Raw genomic sequence first — 24410 nt, forward strand, 5'->3', positions numbered from 1 at the left:
CCTCCTTGCTTTTGAGATGCTCATGCTGCTGCCTGCCTGGCTGTCAGAGGGGCCCCAAGTGCTCCTGCTTCCTGTGCTTTCCCTCTTTCCCGCTCCAGCCCCACTAGCCTCCTGGATGCCCTGTGAAGCTCCCTAGTTAAATTCACTTGTTCTCCCCAGGAACTGTACCAGGAAGGGCAGAGATCCTGGGAGAGGCCGAAGCAGAAGGCCCAAGCAGGGCCTGAGGCCCAGGTATGCAGAGGTGGGAAAGGACACAGCCCAGGACCCACGTGGAAGTTTGCAGCAGGGCACTGGACCCTCCTTAGCCTCCCTCCAGCTAAGCTCCTCATCCCGGAGCCTGGGACTGGGGTCACCTCCCCCATCCTGGAGCAGGCTTCTCTTCCCGCTCCTTCCCTCGAGGCCTGGGCTCTGGCCTGGTGTGCTGTATCTGGGGTGGGTTTACAAGGAGATAAGGACTTTGCTGGTCTCTCCCCAGGGTGATTCAGTGGCCAAGGCCTCTCCAGAGGTTGCTGCTCCCCCGGCCCGACTATTTGGGCCAATCAAAAGCCCAAGCTGGCTGTGTCTGGCTGGGCGGCAGCAGCTTAGGCTGACCATAAAAGGAGAAAAGCAAGCTGGGCTGAGAACAGGCTGGGGCTTGCTGCTGCGCCTCCTCCCTTCTCATGCCAGGCTGCTGTGGAGCCCCAGAGAGAGGGGGCCAAGTCCACATTCCTGCAGGGTCCCCAACACCAGGGGCCAATGGGATTTGCCTCGCTTGTGCATGGAAGGTGGTTCCCTGTCTAGTGCCCGGAGCACCAAGGCTCAGGCCCTCGTCAGGTGGATGGAACTCATCCCAGTGTGCGTGCTCCACGGCAGCATGGAGCAGATGACAGCCACGCCATGAGGAACCTGTCCAGACCAGGTACAGATCTGGGCACTGTGCAAACTAACTCACACGATACCCAGAATAGCCACAGACAGCTTTCTTCCTCCTGGAGCAAATGGGGAGACCAAGGGCATAGGGAAATGGCAATGGCAGAGCTGGGATTCGAATCCAGCTCCAGAACTAGTGCCCTGCACCACCCCCTAAAGGTTAGGCCCTTCTCTTCCCAGCCCCCTTCTTCCTTATCCCTTGGCAGACTTGGGTAGGAGGAGGGACCCCAAAGGCTCTCTCCAAGCATACTGGAGTCTTGGCCTTTTCAAAGTACAACTGGCCAGTTGAGAGGCTGGGGGTACAGGAAGAACAGGATTCTCCTGGTGGCCTCTCAGGCTTCTGCTTTACCTTCTGTGTCTTCTCTCCTTCCTGCTCCAGCCCCACCAGCCTCGTGGGTGCCCGAGCCAGAAGGCCTCCCCTCTCAGCCAAGGATGGGCCCCCAGCCAGGGTCCACATTCCGGCTCCATAGACCAGCCCTCAGCAGCGATAAGATGTGATCAAAATATGATGAATGTTTACATTTTTTAAAAAATGTATGGTAAAAGACACTGTGACATTAATATCCCTCAAAATACTCACCCTAGCTTTAAACATGCTTATCCCATAGTTCCTGCCACTTTCTGAGGCAGTTCTGGGAGTGCCTTTTCTGTGAATGTCTTCAGTTGTATGCTGTGGCTGCCTCAAAGTCCTGAGTCGATCTAAAACTTTGACCTTTCATGGTCATTTCAACTTTGGGGAAGAGCCAGAAGGCATTAGATGCCAGATCTTGTGAATGAGGTGGACGAAGACATGCTGTGATGTTTCTATGATACTGCCTTTCCACTGGATGGCACTCAACAGCAGCATTCACTATATTTTTGATCACACCTCATAAAGACATTCATGAAAGAGGGCTTCCAGAACCACTTCAGAAAGCTCCAAGAATGTTGGGGTAGTTCTGTTCAAAGCGAGAGGGAGTACTGTGAGGGGATTCATGGCAATGTCTCTTTCACTATAATACATTTAAAAAAAAAAAAGTAAACATTCACCATATATTTTGATCACATCTCATATTAGTAAGGTGACTTGATTAGCATTCCCCCACTAAATGGTACCTCAGTCAGAGCCAGGCACATAGTGGATCCTCAACTGATACTACTGAGTGAACAACGGGAGGGCAGCCAAGTCCCCGCTGAGGCTAGGAGGGCACATTTTCATCATATCCCTTCAGGGACACAGGGCAAGTACTGGCTGGAGCACCCCAAAGCCAGACTATTAAGTATGTCTTTGTATTCAACTCAGGATTTACTGCTTTTTCAAAAAAAATTAATTCTCCTTTGCTCTCTCCTGTCCTGGTAAGACACCAAAGAATGATAAATCAGAGCAGCGCTATGATCTGAATGTCTGTGTCCCCCCAACATTAACAAGGGAAACCTAATCATGAAGGTGACAGCATTAGGAGGTGAAGTCTTCAGCAGGTAATTAGGTGATGGAGGCTTCCCCCTCCCAGACAAGATTAGTGCTCTGCTAGCAGAGACCCCAGAGAGCTCCCTAATCCCTTCCACCGTGTGAGGACACAGCTAGAAGTCACCATCTGTCAGGAAAAAGGCCTTACCAGAGCCCAGCCACGGATGGGCTTGGACTTCCCAGTGCCCAGAGCTGTGAGCAAAGCTTTTCTATTGTCAATTGTTTATAAGTCATCCAACTTAGGATAATTTGTTTTAGCACCCTGAGATAACACAAGTGCCAACCAGCTACTCCCAGCACCTCAAGACAGAGCCATTGGCCAGACCGACCATAACAATTGCCTCCACCCAGGTCGGACCCAGAGCAGAGAGCCACCTCAGAATGTCTCGGGGAGAGAGGCGAGGCAGCTGCACCCTTTGTGGAGCAAAACAGCTTGGAGGCACCTCTAGCCCCACCTCCTTGGGAAACCACCTTGGCCACTCGGAGCCTATTTCTTTGCCAGGAAAACAGATAAAAATCCAGACTTTTCAAGGGCACAGAAATGATCTCATGAGACTGGATTCAGTGTCTCTGAGCTGAATAATTGCTGTTAGCATCATCTTTATTATCATTATCACCATCATCACATTTTAAAATAGTGATCCAGTGAAGTATTTATGGACAGTGGTGATTCTGGCAGGGTACAGGGCCAAGTTCAACCTCTTCTATTATAAGGTGCTATGCCCTGAATGTCTGTTTCTCTCAAATATGTATGTTGAAATTCTCTCCCTGAAGGTGATGGTACTAGGGGGTGGGAAGGCGATTAGGTCACAAATAGGATTAGTGTCCCTATAAACAACACCTGAGGGAATGCATTCCCTGCTTCTACCGCTGGAGGACACAGCATCTATGAATCAGGAAATGGGCTCTCCCCAGACACCAAACCTGCCAGCACCTTGATCTTTACCTTCCCAGCCTCTGAAACAGTGGGAAATAAACTTCTGTTGTCTACAAGCCACCCAGTCTGTGGCATTTTGTTATAGTAACCTGAACAGCCTGAACAAGCTTAAGACCAGCTGCTTAAGCTTGGCCCTGAGCCTTTGGGGGCCTCGTTTTCATCTTCTGTGAAATGGAACAACAGTGCTCTCCTAATCTGTCATGCTACCTCAGAGGGGAGAGAAAATGTTCCCAGAGTGGTGAAAGGTGGTATCCCCAGATTTGGTTCATTTGGTGATGAAGGTTTTCTGGAACCTGGAGCCCAGGACCTGGCAGTACACCTCCTTTTCTGCCTGCATCACAGAGTAGCCCCCCACCAATGTGTCAGCCACAATGAGGGACACAGCTGAGAGTCAGAATCTGCCCAGCCCACAGTGGCCTGGCTCATCCCATGCTCAGCCTACCTGAGCTTGGAGAGGGTTCTGCCAAGAGCCACTGGCTGGTTCTCTTTAATCCCCTGAGAGTGGCTGAGGAGCTGGGGGCAGAACACTTTCTGTGAAGCAGGGCCAGCTACACACAGCCCAAGGTCAGCAGGTCCAATAGAACCTTATCTGCCTTCCACACCTCCCCTGCCTGACCCCAGGGAGCTCTGGAAAGGACAGGGGGGCAGGAACCAGAGGGGGCTTGTCTGGAAGCCTTAGTACTTTGCCCACACTTACTGTCACATTAACTAACTGAACTGACCCGCAGCTACCCAAGCTCTGAGCCTTCAACACCCAGAAATGTTAGAAGTGGGACCTGCAGGAACAGCAGTCCATGGGAGCAGGGATTGGGGTGAGGGGGTGCAGGAGCTCAGCGCTGCTGGCTGACTGCACAAGGCTTAGGCACTGGTTACACCCAGTTCAAATTCTGCTCTGACACTTATCTAACCTGCAGATTTTCTACTCATCTGACTGCAAAACCATCCAGGTAAACATTATGAGAAAAGTGGAAACTCTGTTGGCCTTCCTTCCTTTGTAATTTAATATTGTTTATATTTTGGATGATGTATACAGGTACCAGGTAATCATGGGACTTAATTTTAAAGGTCTTAACCTCATTCTGCAAAGCCCTGAACATATAAGAGCAACCCACCATACCAAGATAAGTTGTTCAGACAAGAAGGCATGGGAAATTTTCCGTCAGAGGAAATATAATTAAGAGTGTCCACTGAGTCTCTAGAGCAATAGATGAAAACAGACCTACAGCAAGTCCTATCATTGTGAAGATGGAGAGAAAGAAGAGTCAAGCTTTAAGAGAAAGAGAAAAATTAAAACTGGTCACACACAAAGGATAAGGAACACATTAGGGGTTTGTTTTTTGCTTTTTGTTTTCCAACAGTAGGGATGGAATCCCAGTGTCTTCACACTGAGCTACATTTCTAGCTTCTTTTTAAATTTTTTTTAAATTTTAGAACAAGGTCTTTCTAAATTGCCCAGCCTGGGCTCAATCTTGTGATCCTCTTGCTTCAACCTTCTAGAGAATACTATGTTTTATTGTCTCAAAAATAAAACTGAAGATAGAAGGCAACAAAGCAATACCTTAAAAATTCTGGAAGAAAATAATTTCTTGCCCAAAATTTGAAACCCATCTAAGTTATCTTTTAAGTATTAGAGGAGCGATATGCAAGACCTCCATATATCAGGGTCACATACAACCTTTCTTGGGAAGCCACTGGAGAAGGTACCATTTAAACAGGAGAGTTGGGGCTGGGGATGTAGCTCAGTGGCATAAATGCCTGCCTGGCAAGCGCAAGGTCGTGAGTTCGACACCCGGTACTGCAAAAAATAAATAAATAAATAAATAAATAAACAAACAAGAGAGTAAACCAAGGGAGAGGAAGATGTGGTGACTAGAAAACAAGGAATTCATCATGAGAATGTGTGGGGAATTTCAAGAATGAGGAAGATCCCAGATGACAGCAGTGAGAGAGGACTAGGGCCAGGTAAGAAGGCTCCAGTAGAGAGTTCACTTAAAAAAAAAATCAGTATATGGTCTTATTTATCTGTATGGCCCCCTATACATGTGTGGGTATATTAAGAAGAGATTAACATCACTGATGAATTCATAGGTAAATGTGCTTTTAGGGAGCTGGGGCCTAGTTGAAGGAAGTAGGTCACTGGGGGCATAACTTGGAAGGGTGTGTTCTTGTCCCTGGTTCTCTTCTCTCTCTGCTTCTTAGAAGCCATTATGGGAGCAGATTTTCCCAGTCACTCCCTTCTGCCATGACCCTTCTGCCTCACCACAGGCTCACAGCAAGAGCCAGCCAGCCATGGACTGAAACTCTGAAGCCATGAGCCCAAGGGAACATTTCTTTCTTTACGCTGTTTTCACTCAGTTGTTTGGTTGGAACAACAAAAAGCTGTCTGATGCAGATATTTAATAAACTCTAAATCATGATTGTCTCTAAAGAGGCCAACTAAGGTCAAATGCACAAGGGTTGAAGGAAAAAGTTCCTTTTCAAAAAGAAACAAAAAAGCATGGGAAAATCTAAGTGAAAACCTGACATAATTTATACATATGCGGTTCTAAATGCTTATTTTCCTTGCCCCTTTCCCCAAGAGGCTTGACTTCCTCTTGTGGGGGTGGGTATCATAGGCTGTGTCTTCCCAAGGCCCTCCCACATGCACACCACAGATAAGCATGCCAGTTATGCATCTGAGGGAGTTTGTGTGTCCTCAGGAACTCAGTGACCAAGTAACACAACTGAACACTTTATTCTCATTCAGTGCATGTGTGTCACCCATACCTCCCCAACCCTGCCTTTTCGTACCCTATCTTGTCCCACAGAGGACTGGAGGAGACATCCAGGACTGCTAGCTTTGCCTCTTCAACAAGACAGTAAGGTCAGTGTGAGCTTGGCCAAATGACTTAACAACAAGACTCAGCAACATTCATTGATATGATCACAAACTGGGTCAGGGCTTTTGCAATGAACTACATCCCAGGCCTTTTTATTTATTTTAAAACATGAGCTCACTAAGTCAGCCTCACTAAGAGGTTGGGCTTGAAATTACGATCCTCCTACTTCAGATTCCCTGTCCACTAGGATTACAGGTATACCGCACTGGATCCAGCTAGTGTTTTTGTTTGTTTTGAGTCCCTGTTGTCAATGGAAAGCACAAGATAATGCCAAAATGAATGAATATGTAGCAGGTGGTTAATATTTAAATTAAATAAATAGCATCTCTTCTCTGGATGTGGTTGCTTGTAGGGTTTGAGAGATGCCCACTGAACCATTCTGAATACTTTTAGAGAGCTGACTATATAATTTTGTGCTTGCACACAGAGCCCAGGAGGAATGACATACATTCATACAGGGGTCCTCATCATCGAGTATAACCTTGTCCCAAGTAAGGAATCATCTAGGAAAGAAGAAGTCATCAGAGTATTCCCCAGTGTACTGACAACGTGGGGCATCAGACCCTCTGCATCTCCTTCTCCAGGCTGTGCCACTTTCACCACTGTCAGTGGCTCCACCTGTGGATCACTGGTGTCAACATCTATGTCATGATGCAGGACATAGCTACACGGAAGCTCTGCCAAATGAGACATAACATTTCCCAGAGTCAACACCTTTGGAAAGGCCATGGAAAAAGAGTCAGGTCAAGCCAGGTGTGGTGGTACAACCCTGTGATGTCAGCAATCTGGGAGGCTGAGACAGGAGGATCATAAGTTCCTGGGCAATATGTAGCAGGTGGTTAATATTTAAATTAAGTAAATAGCATATCTTCTCTGGATGTGGTTGCTTGTAAGGGTTGAGAAATGCCCACTGAACGATTCTGAATGCTTTTAGAGAAATTTGGTGAGATCCTGTTTCAAAATAAAAAAAGAGACTAGGGATGTAGCTTCATATAAAGGCCCTGCATTCAATCCTCAATAGAAGAAAGAGGAGGAGGAAGAAGAGCAGAGGGAGAAGATGAGGAAGAGGAGGGGAGAACAGGAGGAGGAGCAGGAGCAGCAGCAGCAGAAGAGTCATTGTCAGCTCACAAGTGAGTATCAAAGAGTCATCATAAATGATAATAAAGCAGCAAAAAATACTTGCTCCCAGACAGAAGGCCTCCCCCATCATCACCTTTCAACATCTCTCTTCCAGCCTTCAATAAGCCTTTTGTTCTCCGTTAAGTTTCTGTTTTTCCTGAGCTGATGTAGCCTCTTGTCCTTGTCTCTGCTGTATGCTAAGCAAGTAGAATTCAGTGCAACTTTCTTGGCCAATCATGTATGTCTAACTTGTCTTAGTTATATGTAAAGAAGGTGGAATTCAGTGCAACTTCCCTCGTCAACATGTAACCTGTAATTTTTCTTAGTTATAGGCCAAGAAGGTGAAATTCAGTGTAACTTTCTGTCCAATCAACCAATGGCAAATGTTCTCTTCTTATACCTCCTATTTAATTATTAATCTTACAAAAATCCTGCTCCCTGAAAGTTGGGGGCTTGGCTCTGAGGTGAAGGATTCCAGTCAAGCCTGCTGGCATGAATAAAGCTATAGACCTGCTTCCAAAACCCTGGTGCCTGGTGCCACTTGGTTTGTCAGTCTGTAATGCTTAGTGGGAGCTGTAAACACCTTCTAGGAGCTGTAAACACTTTTTTTATGAGCTGTAAAACTACTACAACAATAAGAGGAACTTCAAGGAACTGTGCTTAGCACTTGAGTAACAGAAGCCCTCAGGCAAACCAGTCAGCCCTGAGACATCAGCGAGAAGGACCCTCTCAGCCTGCAATGCAGAGGCCAAGCACGATGTGGAGAGGGGTATTATTAGTTCTTACATGGTTTTGTTAAAAAAAAAAAAAAGTCAAGCAAAAAAATCAACCCAGAGTTAATTTTATACTCAAAGAATTAGCATCAAGGAGGCACCAAGATGGTGGCGTGATAAACAACAGAGAAAGAGCCTCTCTGAGTGTTGCCATCCAGATGCTGGAATATAGCAATGACAGGAAGACAAGAAGGAAGGAAGTGGGTCCTCTGGACCCAGTAAGGATCTGAAGTCCAAATTGAAGCCCACAGAGAGAGTGAAGAGAAAAACTTCAGCGAAGAAGGAGGTGGCTGGCAGCGCCTTCACCTTGAGATGGGACTCACTGCATGAGAGGAGTGGTTCACACCTGTGGATGCACAGTAACTGCTGGCAACCCCAGAGGCCTCTACGGAGAGACACAGCAGTGGAGGGGAGCAGTGGACATGAAGGACTGCACTAGCTGGCAGTGAGTGCTGAGGGTGCAGTAATCCCACAAGAGAGAGTGATTGACCAGGAGCCATCTTGGAGAGGGGCTAACTGAGCTCAGAACTCAGAGCAGCTGCTAGCTCTATCTAGCAGCTCCCAGCTGGGCTCAGGCCCAAAGAAGCTGTACTGATGGCTGCAGGCCAAATGAGTCTGGTCTTGGTCAGAAGTTGCAGGCTTGCTGAGATTATCCACTACCCCACCACATGTTGTCTACCAGTGACAGCAGAGGCATACCTGGAAGTGGACTTCTTTTTTTTTCCTCTCTCTCTTGATTGTTTGTTGTTGTTGTTCTTGACTGTGTTTTTGTTTTTTTCTCCTTCATTGTTTGATCTTGTTTTTATGAGCGTGAACATGATTTCTAGCTTCTTTGTGGTTGTTGTTCTGTTCTTCTTTTAATCTCTTCCTTCTCTTTTTCCCTCCAGTCTTCTGCACCAGTTTCCCAAAGCTAGTGTGATCTCCCTTTGTCCTCCAGCCTTACATCTAGTCTCTTTCTCTTCTTGTACCTCTCTATTTTTTTCCTAACCCCTTTTTAAATTTTAACCCCTGAGGGTAAAATGGATATACTAAGGACTTACACACTGCATATAATTTTCTGGTCTGTTTTAGATTTTGTTACACAACCATAAATCTAGTTCATATGGTTAAAGGTGGCAAATTAATGTTTACCTCATTTTGTCATTTTCTAGGCTGTGATTGATGCTACTGTTATTGCTGATGGTACCACTTCAGTCAAAAGTGACATAATTGTTCTAAACAGTTATTCTTTCTGGTATTCCAAGACTCTGATCAACTAAGGGTCATAGAAAATATTGTGGCACAGTGCCAAAAAACAGGGGTTGGGCCAAACAGGTAGCAACCTCTCATCCCCAACAAATTGAAGACATAGGACTTGGAACAGACTCAATATCCAAAAACCAGCTACACCTGGAAGATACCTCAGAGAAGTAGTCATTTCCTAAGGGTTCTAAATACTAGAAATAAAGCAATCCGTCAGAGACAATTTACAAGCCTCACCCCAGTAATTAAACTAAAAAAGAAGAGAAAATTAGAAGACACTTAAAATAAGATACAACCCCAGACATCTAGTTCATCAAAGGCAAAGACAGGGGCAATGAGGTGAAACAATCCAAAAGCCAACCACCTGGCCTCTCCGAAGTGGCAACAGCAAAGCAATTTAATGAGGCTCTAGAAAAACATCAAATCAGAAATAATTTCTCAGACAACTGCAGAGATGGTGTCCACAATGAAAACCATGTTTAGTGACTCTAGAGAAGATACAGACAAAAAATAGAGGAACTTAAGAAAATTATGGAAGCAAAGAAAAGAAGAAAAAAGAAGATTACGGAAGCCATGAATGCTCAGCATAGGAAAAAAAATGGAATCCATAAGTCAGATTCAAGCAGATATCCAGCAGAATAAAAATTCCATTGAAAGTATATGCAGCAGATGTGAGGAGAGAATCTCAGATATAGAAGACAGGCTTGTGGTTAGCAATCATGAAAAGAAAGATTTCTTAAAGATATCAAGGGACCATGAGAAATAAATCCAGCAACTGCTACAAGAGGCAAAGGAAAATAACTTAAGATTGACTGGAGACAATGAGAAAGCAGGAGATAGCACAAATGGTATAAAAAACTGTTCACAGATGTCATAACAGAAAACTTCCCTGGTAGAGAAAAGGAACTTGACTTACAGTAACTGAGGCATATAGAACTCCAATGAGCCATGATTTAAAAAAAATCTACAGCCAGGCATATCAAAATCAAAATTCCAGAAATTCAACACAAGAATAGAATCTTGAAAGTTGTTAGGCAAAAAAAGCAAATCATCTATAAAGGAAAGCCCATCAGAATCACAGCTGACTTCTCAACACAAACCCTCAAGTCAAGGAGAGCTTGGAGTAAATTATTTCAAGTGCTAAAGGAAAACAATCTTCAATGCAGATTGATGTATCCCCACAAAGAACATCTGAGGAAATTTATGACCACCAAGTCAGCACTCCAAAATGTTTTGAAAGACATTCTATACAGAGATAACAAAGACTACAACACCATGAATCCCAACAGAAGGAAGCCAGATGATTAAACAGGGTGGAGAAAAAAAGAGAGGGAGCCAACAACAGGAAAATAACATTACAAGGATATGTCAATACATATCAGTTACAACCATCAATGTTAATGGTCTCAGTTCACCAATCAAAAGACACAGATGGGCAGAATGGATCAAGAAGCAAGAGCCAACAATATACTGCATACAAGAAACACATTTAATTAAAAAAGAAATTCATAGACTGAAAGTCAAAAGATGGAAAACAATACTCCATGTGACAGGAACCCAGAAAAAGGCAGGGGTAGCTATTCTATTTGCAGACAAAGTGAATTTTAAGCCAAGACTGATAAGAGAGATAAAGACTACATTCTTGTAAAGGGAACAATCCAAGAGAAAGAGATAACAATCATAAATATATATGCTACAAATACCAGTGCACTAAACTATATAAAACAAATTTTAACAGACATGAAGAATCAAATAAGCACTAATGTAATTGTATTAGGGGATCTCAATACCCCACTGTCACAAAAAGACAGATCAACTAGACAAAAAATCAACAATGAAATATTAGAACTGAACCAAACTTTTGAACCAATGGACTTAGTAGATGTCTACAGAGTGTTCCACCCCACAACATCAGAATACATACATTCCTACCAGCTGTACATGGGATGTTCTCCAAAATATACCAGATACTACCTCATAGAATATGCTTAAGTAAATGCAAAGGAATTGAAATTATCCTATACATATTATCAGACCACAGTGCAATGAGATTGGAAACCACTGGCAAAAGAAACCACAAGAACTTCATAAACACATGGAAATTAAACAGCACCCTCCTGAAAAACCAGTGGGCTACAGATGAAATAAAGAAGTGAGATAGTTTCTACAATTAAATGATAATGACAATGCAACACACTGGAACTTATGGGACACAATGAAAGCAGTCCTAAGAGGAAAATTTATAGCAGTGAACACCCATAACAAGAAAATAGAGCAAGTTTGAACCTCAAACTTCTAGAAAAAGAAGAGCAGGCTAAGCCAAAAGCTTATGAAGGAGGAAATTATAAAGATCAGGCCAAAAATTAATGCATTGGAGACTAAGAAAACAATAATGAGAATTAATGAATTCAAGAGTTGGTTCTCTGAAAGATTAAGTAAAATCAACAAATTCTTATCCAACCTTATCAAAAAAAGGAAAGAAAATATTAAAATCCACACAATTAGGAATGAAAAGTGTGAAATCACAATGGATCCTGCAGAAATCTGGAAGCTCAACTATGCCTACTTTGAGAATTTGTATTCTAGTAAGACAGAAAATGCAGAAGAAATGGACAGATTCCTAGATACATATAAATTACCAAAGCTGAATTCAAGAAGATATAAAAATCCTAAATAAACCAATATCAATCAATGAAATCAAAGATGTAATTAAAAACCTACACACAAGGAAAAGCTCAGGCTCTGACAGATTCACTGAATTCTACAAGAAATTTATAGAAGACCTAGCACACTACTTCCCAAACTCTTTAATGAAATTGAAAAGGAAGCAATACTTCCAAATTAACACCTGGAAGCTATCATTACCCTGATACGAAAACCAGAGATGGACCCAACTAAGAAAGAGGACTATGGGCCAATCTCCCTAGTGAAAATAGATGGAAAAATCTTCAATAAAATACTGGCAAACACAATGCAGCAAATCATCAAGAAGATTATTCACCATGACCAAGTGGGATTCATTCCAGGGATGCAGGGATGGTTCAATATATGCAAATAAATAAATGTAATATACCATATTAACAGAGGCAAGGACAAAAATCATATGATCATCTCAGTAGATGCAGAAAAAGCTTTTGACGAAGTCCAACACCCATTCATGATAAAAAAAAAAAACCCTACAGAAAATTGGAATATCTCAGTCTTTATCTTTATCTCAATCTGATAAAAGCCATCTATGACAAACCAACAGCCAACATAATACTAAACGGACAAAAACTGAAAGTTTTCACTCTAAAATCAGGAACAAGACAAGGATATCCAATGTCTTTATCTCAATCTGATAAAAGCCATCTATGACAAACCAACAGCCAACATCATACTAAACGGACAAAAACTGAAAGTTTTCACTCTAAAATCAGGAACAAGACAAGGATATCCAATGTCTCCACTCTTATTCACCATAGTCCTGAAAACATTTTAGGCAGAACAACCAGACAAGAGAAAGAAATAAAAGGAATAAAGGCAGGAAAGGAAGAATTTAAATTATCATTATTTGCAGATAATATTATACTCTACATAGAGTATAATATTATCTCTAGAGCAAAACTCCCCTAAAAACCAGCTAGATTTAATAAACAAATTCAGTAGCATAACTGGCTACAAAGTCAATACTCAAAAATCAATAGCCTTCCTGTACACAAATAACAAACTAAGAGAGAAATTAGGGCAACAACACCTTTTACAATAGCATGCCAAAAATTGAAATATCTAGGAGTCAATCTAAAGAAGGATGTAAAAGACCTCTACATTAAACAACAGTAACCCTTCTCCACTGTTGGGACTGTAGACTGGTGCAACCACTGTGGAAATCACTGTGGAGACTCAAAAAACTACAATTAGAGATCTCATTTGGCCCAGCTATTCCCTTTCTGTGTATCTTCCCAGAAGAATTAAAAACATCATGTTTATAGCAACACAACTTGTAATAGCTAGATCTTGGAAACAGTCCAAATTCCCATCAACCAAGGAGTGGATAAAAAAAGATATGGTCTCACAGTGATATATGTGCACCTATGTTCATAGCAGCACAATTTGTAATTGCTAAAATGTGGAAGCAACCCAAATGTCCATCCACCGAGAATTGGATAAGAAAATTGTGGTACTTTTATATAATGGAATATTACTCAGCTATAAAGAAAGATAAACTCGAGGCCTTTATATTTAAATGGTCACAACTAGAGACCATACTCATAAGTGAAATAAATCAAACATACATGTGCAAGCACCGCATTGTTTCACTAGTGTAAAACTTGAAAGAGTTAATTTAAACTCGGTGGTATGATAGACACTGTGAAATGATAGGAAACCAATGAAGAGTAAAGGGCTTCTGGGATGTGGGAAAAGAGAAGGGAAAGAAGGAGAAATTTTGTATGTATGTATATACAGGATAGTTAACATGGTTGTTCTTCTGTCTTCTATTTCTATGCTGAAAGAAACTGTCAATGAGTCTTTGGTTGACCAGTATTGCATGTTTATATCTGTTTTCACGAGAAGCCACTTTGAAGATATCAATATGTAATACAACCACCATTGTTAATTCCCTACCACTTTGTTTGTAACTCTGTATTGTCTGTATTGTGCTTGTGATGTTGTAAAATGTTGTATGTCTGTTAATGTTTCCCTCCTTTTATCTTTAAAATAAAAAAAAATAAAAATAAAAAAAATTAAAAAAAAAAAGATATGGTCTTCATATACAATAGAGTACTATTCGGCCATAAGGAAGGATAAACTAGAGACTTTTGTAGGTAAATGGATGCAACTCTAGACCATAGTCATGAGTGAAATAAACCAGATGCACATGTGTAAACATCATATTTTCTCCCTAGTGTGAGAAGCTGAAAGAGTAAATGTGATCCAAAATGTACAATAGATATTGTAAAATGGGAAGAAACTGTTCAAAAGGAAAGAGAAATTGGGATGGGGGAAATGAGAAAAGAAGGAAGGGAATGGAAAAAAATATATATATATACACTATGTAGAATATAATATATATATATATATGCACACACACATACACACACAAGATAGTTAAGAATTATGCTAATGGGGACCACTATGAAGCAGCTCTGAGCAGGACTTAAATTAACCAATTGGCTTTCCATGTTTACTTCTGAGTCACTTGTCCCTACTGAGGCCTGTAATGGTGGGTGAAGCCATAAGGCCTTAAAGGACAAGACAAGGCCACAGCTGAGGACTTTTGGCTCCAACCCTAATTAGCTAAAAGGAGACTGTAGCTGCAGGCATCCCACTCCCATGGTGAAGGCCTTTTTGGAGTTAACACAGTTCTCCTAAATTAACATAAAGTATTACTTGGAGAAGTCCTTAAAGGGCTTCCCAAGTCCTGCCCAAATTCCTACATTTTCTTCAGTATTCCTCTCCTTTGTTTGAAAACCTAATATATATGGGCTGCCTAGAGAGTTGGGTCTTAACCCAGAGAATCTCGAATTCTGTAAGAGAGGTGGACCCTCCTGGAGCCCTAAAATCATTTCAGTTGTCTCCTTTATTTATGCCTTCACCCATCCACTTATTTGGGAGATAGTGGGCCTGATCAGCCCACAATAACTAAGGGTTATTAACCCAGCAGTATACTACTAATTTCTGTTAGTTCATTGAAAAGAAAGGTTTGTGCTAATATTGTTTGGACAATTAAATATCTATATCTTGTACTCTGAGTAACTAATTTAAAGATAATAATATACAATGTATTAATCATTGTTACACTCCTATTACCATGTTTTGAAATTTTGTTTTATTTTTCTCTCTTTAAAAAAAAGAATTAGCATCCACTGGATTTGCAAGTTCAAGCAAATTCGTCCTACATGTATGAACATGAAGTCCACCTGTGTTCCTACCGTGACATTTTTCAGGCCCAATCACACTCCATTCCTTTGGCTCCTTGCTGTCTGGATAGGGAAACCCTAGTGTCTGTCTCCTCATCTTTTTCTCAATTATGTTCAGTTTCACAACACTCAGCTCAGCTGGTGCATCAAAGGGTGCAGAGCAAAATGTCCCTGGTGGTGATCAGATCAGGGAAGTCACAAAATGATAGTGTGGTGTATCCTCTGGTGCTTAAATAAAGGTTTAACTTTTTCTGTAATGAATGTATAAGGACTTTTTTGTATTGATGATGAAGCCCATGGCCTTCACACTGAGCTACACTCCCAGGCTTTCTGTTTTTTGTTTTTGTTGTTTTGCGAGAAGGTCTCACTAAGTTGTTTACTTGCCCAGGTTGGGCTCAGCCTGCAAACTCCTCCTGCCTCAGCCTCCAGAGTGCTAAGATTTCAGGTGTGTGCTTCCACACCTAGCTAACACGAAAGGTTTTTAAAGCCACAAATATATTTTCAGAGCACTATATCAATGCTTACCCACCTATCACTCCCCCACTCTCCTTCACTTACACAATTTTATTTCATTCTGACATTCAGATGAAATGTGCTTAGTGGAACCTCCCTTAGCTCCAGAAAAGAACTAGAAATGATCCAAATCAGTCGTGAACATCCAAGTCCCCTTTCCTAGTGAGTGGTGTAGGGGTTGGCATGTGACCAAGTTCTTCCCTGACTTGAAAGAGAGACAAAGGAAATAGAGCCTAACCCTCTATTTCTTCCATGCTTTTAAATATTATTACATGAAAATGTAATGTCTGGATCTATAGTTCTCATCTTGTGACCATGAGAAAGAAGCCAAGAAAAATCCCAAAGAAGCCTGATTTTGAGCTGCTGAACTAATTAACCCTGAAACCATCAACCCTGAGACTTTGTTACATAAAGTAATTAACTTTTGTCCAAGCCACTTTAGTTAGTTGCTATGTTACCTGCAACCAAAAGCATGCCAATTGATAAAAGTACCACAGTGTCAATGTCCAGTTTCCCAAGGCAGTGTGTGAACTGCTTTTTAAATTTTCTTTCATCCAGGGAGACCACAGATAGAATAGTATAACAATGCCTATGCCTAACTCCAGGAGCCATCTCTCCGGAGACTGCATCTCCAAGACTGTCCTGCAATGCTCCCCCTGCTGGTGTTTGGGGGCACTGGCAGCCCACGTCTGGAGTGACCAGTTCTAGTGCTGGGTCAGGCTCACTCAGCTCCTTTACCTTGAGGATGGCATTTTCTGAGCACAGTTGGGTCCCTGCCGTTCCAGTACAGGGCTCTTTCCAACCCCCAGTTCAGATCCCCATGTTCCCATGGGCCGGCTGTCCTTGTAGAGAGGTGTGTGGTTTCTGGTTCCCCACAACTTGGGCTTGGCACGCCCGTCTGTGTTAACCAAGGGTCCAGACATATTAAAGCATATGGTCAATACGTTCCATATTACCTTCATGTTTGTGTGTTTCAGGTTGAACATCCTTTATTTTAATATGCAACAATATGCATAAACATGTATGCAATTTGCATAAACAGGAGGGAAATATACTTTTATGTATTACAGGTTGGGAATTCCTTACCCAAAATACTTGGGACCAAAAGTCTTTCAGATTTCAGGGGTTTTTTTTTTTTCCCCACATTTTGGAATATTTGAATACATGTGATGAGGTATCTTGGGAATGAGACCCAAGTCTAAAAGCTAAACTTACTTGTCTTACATAAACTTTCTCCACATAGCCTGAAGGTAACATGCACAGTGTTTTAAATAATTTTGTGTGTGAGATAAAGTTCCATGGGGTGAGATTTTCCATTTATGGCATCATGTTGATGTTGAAATTTTTCAGATCTTAGAGAAGTTTGGATGTTGGATTTTTGAATTAGGGATGTTCAACTTGTACTAGTTTATACTTCACGAGTGTTCACCGAGACTCTGCTCTGAGTACTTTACATGCAGCAGATCACTTCATTCTCACCTCAGCCTGGGGAGGCGGCTCACAGCTAACTACCACTTTATTTGACAGAAGAGAAAAAGGCAATGGAGAGAGGTCCGGCAGGCTTTCCAAGCCCACCCAGCTCACAAACGGTGGAGCTGGGGTTTGGACACGGCAGCTCAGTTCTGAACTTCCTTAAACTCTAAGAGCTGAACTTGTCTTAATCAATACAGTGTGCTGCTTCAGCTGAAGTAGACAGTGGAAGGGAAAAAGCTTCTGAGAGAATATGAAGTAACTAATATAAGGGTGGCCTTTGTATGAGGCACAAGAACAAGAAGCCGAGGGTAACAGAAGTCAGAATAGCGACAGCTTCTGGCGGGGTGTGGGAGAGGTACCAACAGGGCAGAGGCAGGAAGGAGCTCTCCAGAAATGTTCCACGTCTGGGCCTGGATGCGATTCCACCCCTGTAGCCATACGCAAAAATTAACTTTTTTTTATTTTTATTTTTATTTTTTTGGTTTTTCTCCTGTACCGGGAACCGAACTCACGCGCCTTGCGCTTGCCAGGCAGGCGCTTTTGCCGCTGAGCTAAATCCCCAGCCCCCACAAAAATTAACTTTAAACCGGCCTCTTTGGCACATCTTATGCACTCCGCTGTCTGTATCTATCATCTCACTTCGGTAGAAAGTCTATTAATTAATAATAGCAGTAATACAGGCTGAGACTCCCTAAACTGACAATCCAACATCTGGAAAATTTTGAGCATGGACATGAGGCCACCAGTGGAAAATTCTACACCATGAAACTTTTATTTCATGAACAAAATTAGGAAAATGTTGTGTAAAATTACCTTTGTGAAATAAGGTGCATGTGGAACATAAATGAATTTAGTGCTTAGACGTGAGTCTCACGTTTGAGGTGTCTCAACGTATATATGCAAATATTCCAAAATCTGAAAAAAAAAATCCCAAACCTGAAACATTTCTGGCCCCAAACATTTCCAATAAAGGATGCTCAACCTGAAATACATAAGTATGAAGGTGATGCACAACACTCTTAAGTTTGGGAAAGCCAGCACAAGCAAGCTTTACAACAAGCTGTAAAATAAAGACTATTACCCCCTTTTAAAGATCAGGAAACTGAGGCCAGGGAGAAAAGACATTTGCCCACACTCCCACAGGAAGTGAGAGACAGGTTCGGTGCAAACTTGGATCTTCTTGGCTCAGCCCCAGGGCTGTCACCATCCTCTTTCTCTCTAGACAGCTGCTCTGGCCGGATCCCCAGGTGGCTGGAGAAACAGCACGCCCCCAAGCCAGCACGGCCCATGCCCGTATTTGCCCAAGCTGCCTGTTCCCCTCACCCTCCCAGGCTGCACACACAGATTTGGCCTTTTGCTTTTTCCCTTTTTCAGTCACAGTCCTCCTGTCCCCTAGCACTGTCTGCCAAGCTCTGCATTCCTGGCAAGAACTTCAGGCAGGGAGACAGGAGGGGCCGGGGTGCGGCGGCTCCCTGGAGGAGGTAGCCCTGCATCCCAGGCCCCACTCACCCTGCAGCATGCTCCTGTAGGCCGTGTCAGCGATGGCGTAGATGTGGGGCGGCATCTCATGCCTCTTCTTGCCCTTGTACATGTCCACGATCTTCTCTGAGTAGATGGGCAGGTGCTTGTAGGGGTTGACCACGACGCAGAAGAGGCCAGAGTAGGTCTGCAGAAGGAGAACAGAGCTTAATTTCGGACCTCGGCAGGAGGGAGGCCATCAACAGACCAGTCGTACTCTCACCGTGGAGACGGGGAAACCGAGGCTCAGTGGGAGCCCCTCGGCATCACGGGCATTCTGTATACAGGTGAAAAGGAACAAGGGCAAGACTGGCTAAGCGGCCCGTGTTGTAGCTTACACTGATGTGGTTTTATACAGTTCTGGGCTCACATTTCAGCTCCACCCCAGCTGTCCTTTCCTCTCCCTGAGGCTCAGGGACTTAAGTAACAGCCACCTTTCGTGAGCACTTTCTATGCACCAGCCCCTAAACAGAGCACTGCACAGCACCTTACTGAATCCTAGCTGCCCTGTGACAGTGACACTGATTTCCCCACCCCCCACTGCACAGGGGAAACTGAGGCTTGGTGAGGCTGTCACCAAATGACTGAGCTGAAGGCGAATTCGGAACTAGACCTCATAGTTGTTAACCCTAGAGCTCATCCTCACCACCACGAGGATGTAAAACAGGGCAGACACAGCCGTCCTCCCAAAGGAATCAATACCGACGCAAGGTGCAGGACGCGCATCCTCCAGAGCATGGTGCAAATGAAAGAAGCCAAGTGCAAAAGGCAAGCACTGTATGATTTGTTTGCTTGCTTTCTGCAGCACTGGGGATTGAATCCAGGGCCTTCTCACTGAGCTTCCTCCCCAGCTTTTACTTTTCTCTTTTGAGACAGGGTCTTCACTAAGTTGTCCAGGCTGAGCCTGAACTTGTTATCCTCCTGCCTCAGCCTGAATGCACAGAACAGGAAAATCTATAAAAAGAAAATCAAACTTGTGGTTCCCAGAGCCTGGGGATATGGGACAATGAGGACTGCTCTAAAGGGTAAAGGGTTTCCTTGGGGTCATGACAATGTCCTGGGGCTGGGGGTGTGGCCCGGGGTAGAGCACTCGTCTGCTGGAATGCACGAGTCCCTAGGTTCTATCCCAGCACTGCACACTTGCACAAATGCTCTGGAACTAGTCTAGGTGACAGTTGCATAGTGTGGTGAACGCACTAAATGCCACTGACATGTATTTTTTACAGTGTTTAAAATGGCGAATTTTAGGTTGCATACATTTTACCATACAACGGCAGCCCTGCCTCCCGAGTGAGCAGGATATCTGAGAGTAACTAGAAGGGCCGGGGAGGACGTAGACACTGTGTGGGCCCAGGGGAGGTGCCAGCATCACTATTATTCCTCCTCACTGCGCATTGCATTCCCCCGTGGGCTGAGGTCCCATCCCAGCAGATAGGCTCCAACCCACTCCCCGGAACTGCTCTCCCCAAACCATAAGCGTCAAGGTTGCCACGGCCATGACGGTGGTCCTCCCTCCAACTCTTTTTCCATCTCTGGGTCATGCGGAGGCAAACCAAACAACAGAGCCGTTCAACAACGTCCGCTCAGCTATCCACCCTCTGCCTGTCCCCTGGAAATCAGCTGATCGCTGTGCACACATTCATTCTGTACTTCCTAAACGCTGTGCAGGCAGGGTGCTGAGACCATAGCAGAATACACCAGGACCAGAAAGGCCCTGCCTCCTGGCGCTGTCAATGAAGGGCTAGGGAGACTCGAGTGTGGAAAGGGCCTCACAGGCTAAGCCTGCTAAGGGACAACAGCGTGTGACAGCGGGGGTGCAGCAGCAGGAAGGGAATCGTGCAGTGGTACAAGGTTGGTGGGAGGATGCGGAATAATCCCCTAGGTTTGACATAAGCCATTTTAAACATTTATTGAGCACCCACTGTATACCAGGTCTGTATCGGAGGCTGGAGATAAAGAACCAAAGACAGCTGTTGGCCTCAAAGAGTTCACAGAGCAGAAGAGGGAGACCGGGGCTCTTAAAAAATAAGCCAGGAAAATAGAAGCTCGTGGGGCAAGGAAGAGAAGACCCTAAGCCACATGGCGGTGGGAGTGGGGGTGGGGGTGGAGTCCAGGAGGCTTCTGGGCGGTGGTGCCCTGGCCCTGAATCTTATAGGACAAGGAATGAAACAAGAGGCGCCCAAGGCGGGGGTGGAGACGCAGTTGCCTGAAAGTGAACTGCAAGCAGCTGGGTGTGCTGCCACTTAAAAGACTGGAAAGGCAATAGCAAGAGGGCAGAGGCTCCTGCCGTGCTCAGCAGGGGTCAGAACCCCAGCCAGCCGATGAGGGTGCTGCCAGGGTGCCTCCTCCCCAGCCTGCCAGCACCTGCTGCCAGAGGCGTGGAGCCCCACTTCTGTCCTCTTCAGTCTGGCACGGACCTTGGCATATAGTAGGTGCTAATTAAATGCTTGCCTGAATACTGAAGAGACAGCGTGCCTTTACCTCTGTGCCTGGGGAAGCGGGGCTGGCACAGCACACAGTAGGAGCTCAATAGACACTTGCTGAGCCAGCGCTGTGGCTGTGTCCTATTGATTTGTGTTGTTTCGGGGGCTCAGGGCTCCCGAAGAATAAGTGCCCAGCCAGTGACGGCTTGAGCGAAGGCCCGCCAGGCCCACCTCCCCTTCAGGTCTCAGCACTGCCTCCAGCTCCCCAGGCCACACCACTCAAAGGCACAGAATTGGGGACTGGGAACTTGGATTTGAACCCTTTCTCTGCTCCTTCCTAACTCTGTGACCCTGGGGAAATCTCTGGACCTCTCTGAGCCTCAGTTATCCCCATCTGCAAAACGGGGTTGTGGGGAGATACTAACAATTCCTTTACAGGTGTGCTGTGGGATCACATGCTTGGAAAGCATTCAGTGCTGTGCGTGGCGTATAGCAGGTTCTCGACCACCCTTAGTGACTATTCCTAGGCCCCCTTTGTCTCATGGAGACAAGAACTGTGTCCCTTCACCTGGGACGCTCTCCCCAGTCGACTCCTCTCCTCTTTCAGGGCTCATGCTCAGCCACACTGGCACCCAGCAGAATACCCATGAGCCCCTCTTCTGATAGTTAAGTTCAGAGGTTTCAAATCCCCATCTCCTGGGTTCCAGCCAGCATCTCGCAGGCCCTGTGCCACAGCAGGTCTCCGCTGCAGACACAGGATCTCCTTCTTGTGACCATATTAGGAAGCAGCCCTAGCTGTTCCCTGACACTTTATACGGTCAGCCACAGAGCGCTGAGCTTGGGGCTGCTCCCAAAGTCTCAGAAAAAAATGAGAAACTGGGAGAGGAGGCACGTGGAACAAGGCGCTGAGCATGGAGCCCTGAGGGCCGCATCTCCACCTCACACCTCTGAGCCCTCCTCTATAAGATGTTTACAAGGCCATAGTGTAGTGCCACTGCCTTCTGGGAATCTGTCCTAGAGACACAGTCCACCAAGAATGAGCCTCTGCTACTGCCTTGATTTTAACAGCCAGAAGACCAGAGACAAACTGAATGCCCATCGGTAGAGGATGGCCTCAATTATTATGGAAGACTGTGCTGTCGTTAGAGAGTACCTCGGAATCCACTAAGAAACCGTGCAGTATTTAATTTGTCTGCTTTAGTTCACTTGGTACTATGGCTTCAAGATCCATCCATTTGCCTGTCTACCAGTGATTCAGATTTATCCTTCTTTTTGGCTGAGTGGTACTCCATTCTGTGTACACACCACACCTCCTTTACCCATTCGTCTGTTGATGGGACTATAGGCCTTATCTATGTGAAGGGGATCTAGGGAAGGAGAGATGGGGAGGTGGAAGTAAAAGCAAAAATGATCAAGATGTGATACACATATGCACCCCCTCCCAAGATGGATGTAATAATTACGTATCCTAAACAGACTCATAAAAAAAGTACAGCAGTTCCAGAGCATTAAAGCACATAATTAGTTGCAACAAGCAAGACACACAACAACATGTGGCCTGTGGGAATAGTGTGAGGGCAGCGAGAAGGGCTTTATATCGGCCCGTGTAAAATATAAGAAACAAAGGCCACGGTTTCTGTAAGGAGGGAAACTGGGAGGTCAAGGAATGGGAATGATAAGAAACGATGTAGAAATATGCCCTTATACACCATTGCATTTAATGTTGGCATTTATCAACTATTCAAAGAGATGTTTTACCCAGGCATGGTGGTACACGCCTGCAATCCCAGCACCTGGGAGGCTGAGACAGGAGGTTCCCAAGTTTAAGCCCAGTTTGGGCAACTTAGCACTTTAATGAGACCCTGTCTCAAAATTAAAAAAAAATTTTTTTGTTTGGTCTTTTTGCAGTTCAGCCTGGCCTTGAGCTCACTTTGTAGCCTAGGCTGGCCTCAAACTCAGAATGATCCTCCTGCCTCAGCCTCCTGAGTGCTGGGATTACAGGCGTGTGCCACCACACCCAGCAATAAAAAAATTTTTAAAAGACTAGGAAGGCCCTGGGTTGAATCCACAGTACAACAAACAAACAAACAAACAAACAAAAAACACCACCAAATGTCTTAGGTCTGACTATGAAAACACTTATGAATGGACACAGAAAAAGTCACAAGACATCTTTAAGTGAAAAGAAGCAGCAAAATACACACACACACACAGTTTTTGTTACACATGTTATAAGTGTCTGTATGAATCCATGATTCTGTTAACCACACTTCTCCAAGGTAGAGGGCTGGGAGCTAAAGGGAGGGGGCTCCCTTTTTATAATGTGTTCTTCGTTTTAAATATCCTTCTGCCTAGATATCCCTGGTATTGTTGGAGGTTTTTTGAAGCCATAATTACTTGAAAGATCTGAAGGGTTGGTTCTCGAGGTTCAGCAAGAGGCAGCCTCCAACTGGCTTTTTTTTGTACCTTGCAGGGCCCGGAGCAGTGACTGGTACTGAGGACACCTCTGCACCAACATTTCTGAGCAGACACTCCTCTAGAAAAGGCCAAGATCGCTGGGCCAGATCTTTAAGATGAGAAAATTTCCCCTGACAGAGTTGGAAGGTCTTTCTAGATCCTAGTCCTGGAAAAATGTCCATTTGGATCCGTGGGTTGAGGACTTGGGCTGCGGGCCCAATGCACGGGAGAGTTCCCTACCCTCACCCTGGGTCATGTTCCCAGCCACAGAGGCTCTGTGAAGGGTGGAAGGTCTCACCACCTACAGGGACCAAGCAGGTACACAGGTATGAAGGGAGCTGTGTGAGTGAACAGAAGAGCTGCGGAGGTCAAGGCCACCAGCGCCCAGCCCCAGGGTGTGGAAGACCAGGGAGTGCTGGGCCTGAGGAAAAGCAGAGCCTATCGGCCATGCATCCATCTAGCAGGTGGACTGTGACATCAGACCTTGTGGCCAGGAGCAGCAGGTCCTGTCTTTGCTAGCAATGCAGAAACTGAGTTTTTTTTTTTTTTTCTTTTGCTATATCTAACTGGAATTGTTAAAAAGTTACACTGAGCCAATGGCTTGCAATCTCTAGCCTAGCACCTAGCAGCTGCTCAAGAAATCATAATAAAAGGTTAGAGTCTTTCCGACCACCCACTTAAAGTTTGGCCAACTCAAAGCTAATGCTACCTGTGGTATCAACCCAACCCAGCCCATACCCTTCACCTCCTGCTACCCTGAGGGCCTCTGCCATCATGAGGGACACCTTAGCCCTACACTGAAGCCTAGCCCCATCCACTT

At 44.6% G+C, this 24410-nt stretch overlaps 1 protein-coding gene across 7 annotated transcripts in view; it reads right to left on the reverse strand.

Moving 5' to 3' along the window:
• The window catches only part of Myh11 (myosin, heavy chain 11, smooth muscle), a 115936-nt gene that overhangs the window by 71635 nt on the left and 19891 nt on the right, over positions 1 to 24410 (reverse strand). For 6 of the 7 annotated variants that reach the window (XM_013517839.1, XM_005391067.2, XM_013517838.1 and 3 more), the window contains one exon: positions 18702 to 18858. In XM_013517839.1, coding sequence (XP_013373293.1) covers positions 18702 to 18858 — 157 coding nt within the window. Of the gene's footprint in view, positions 1 to 18701; positions 18859 to 18933; positions 19037 to 24410 lie in introns of those variants that run through there. The other variant, XM_005391074.1, reaches the window with a different exon arrangement.

The sequence above is a fragment of the Chinchilla lanigera genome, unplaced genomic scaffold (assembly GCF_000276665.1).
Source record: "Chinchilla lanigera isolate Chin_1 unplaced genomic scaffold, ChiLan1.0 scaffold00041, whole genome shotgun sequence".
NCBI classification, from domain to species: domain Eukaryota; kingdom Metazoa; phylum Chordata; class Mammalia; order Rodentia; family Chinchillidae; genus Chinchilla; species Chinchilla lanigera.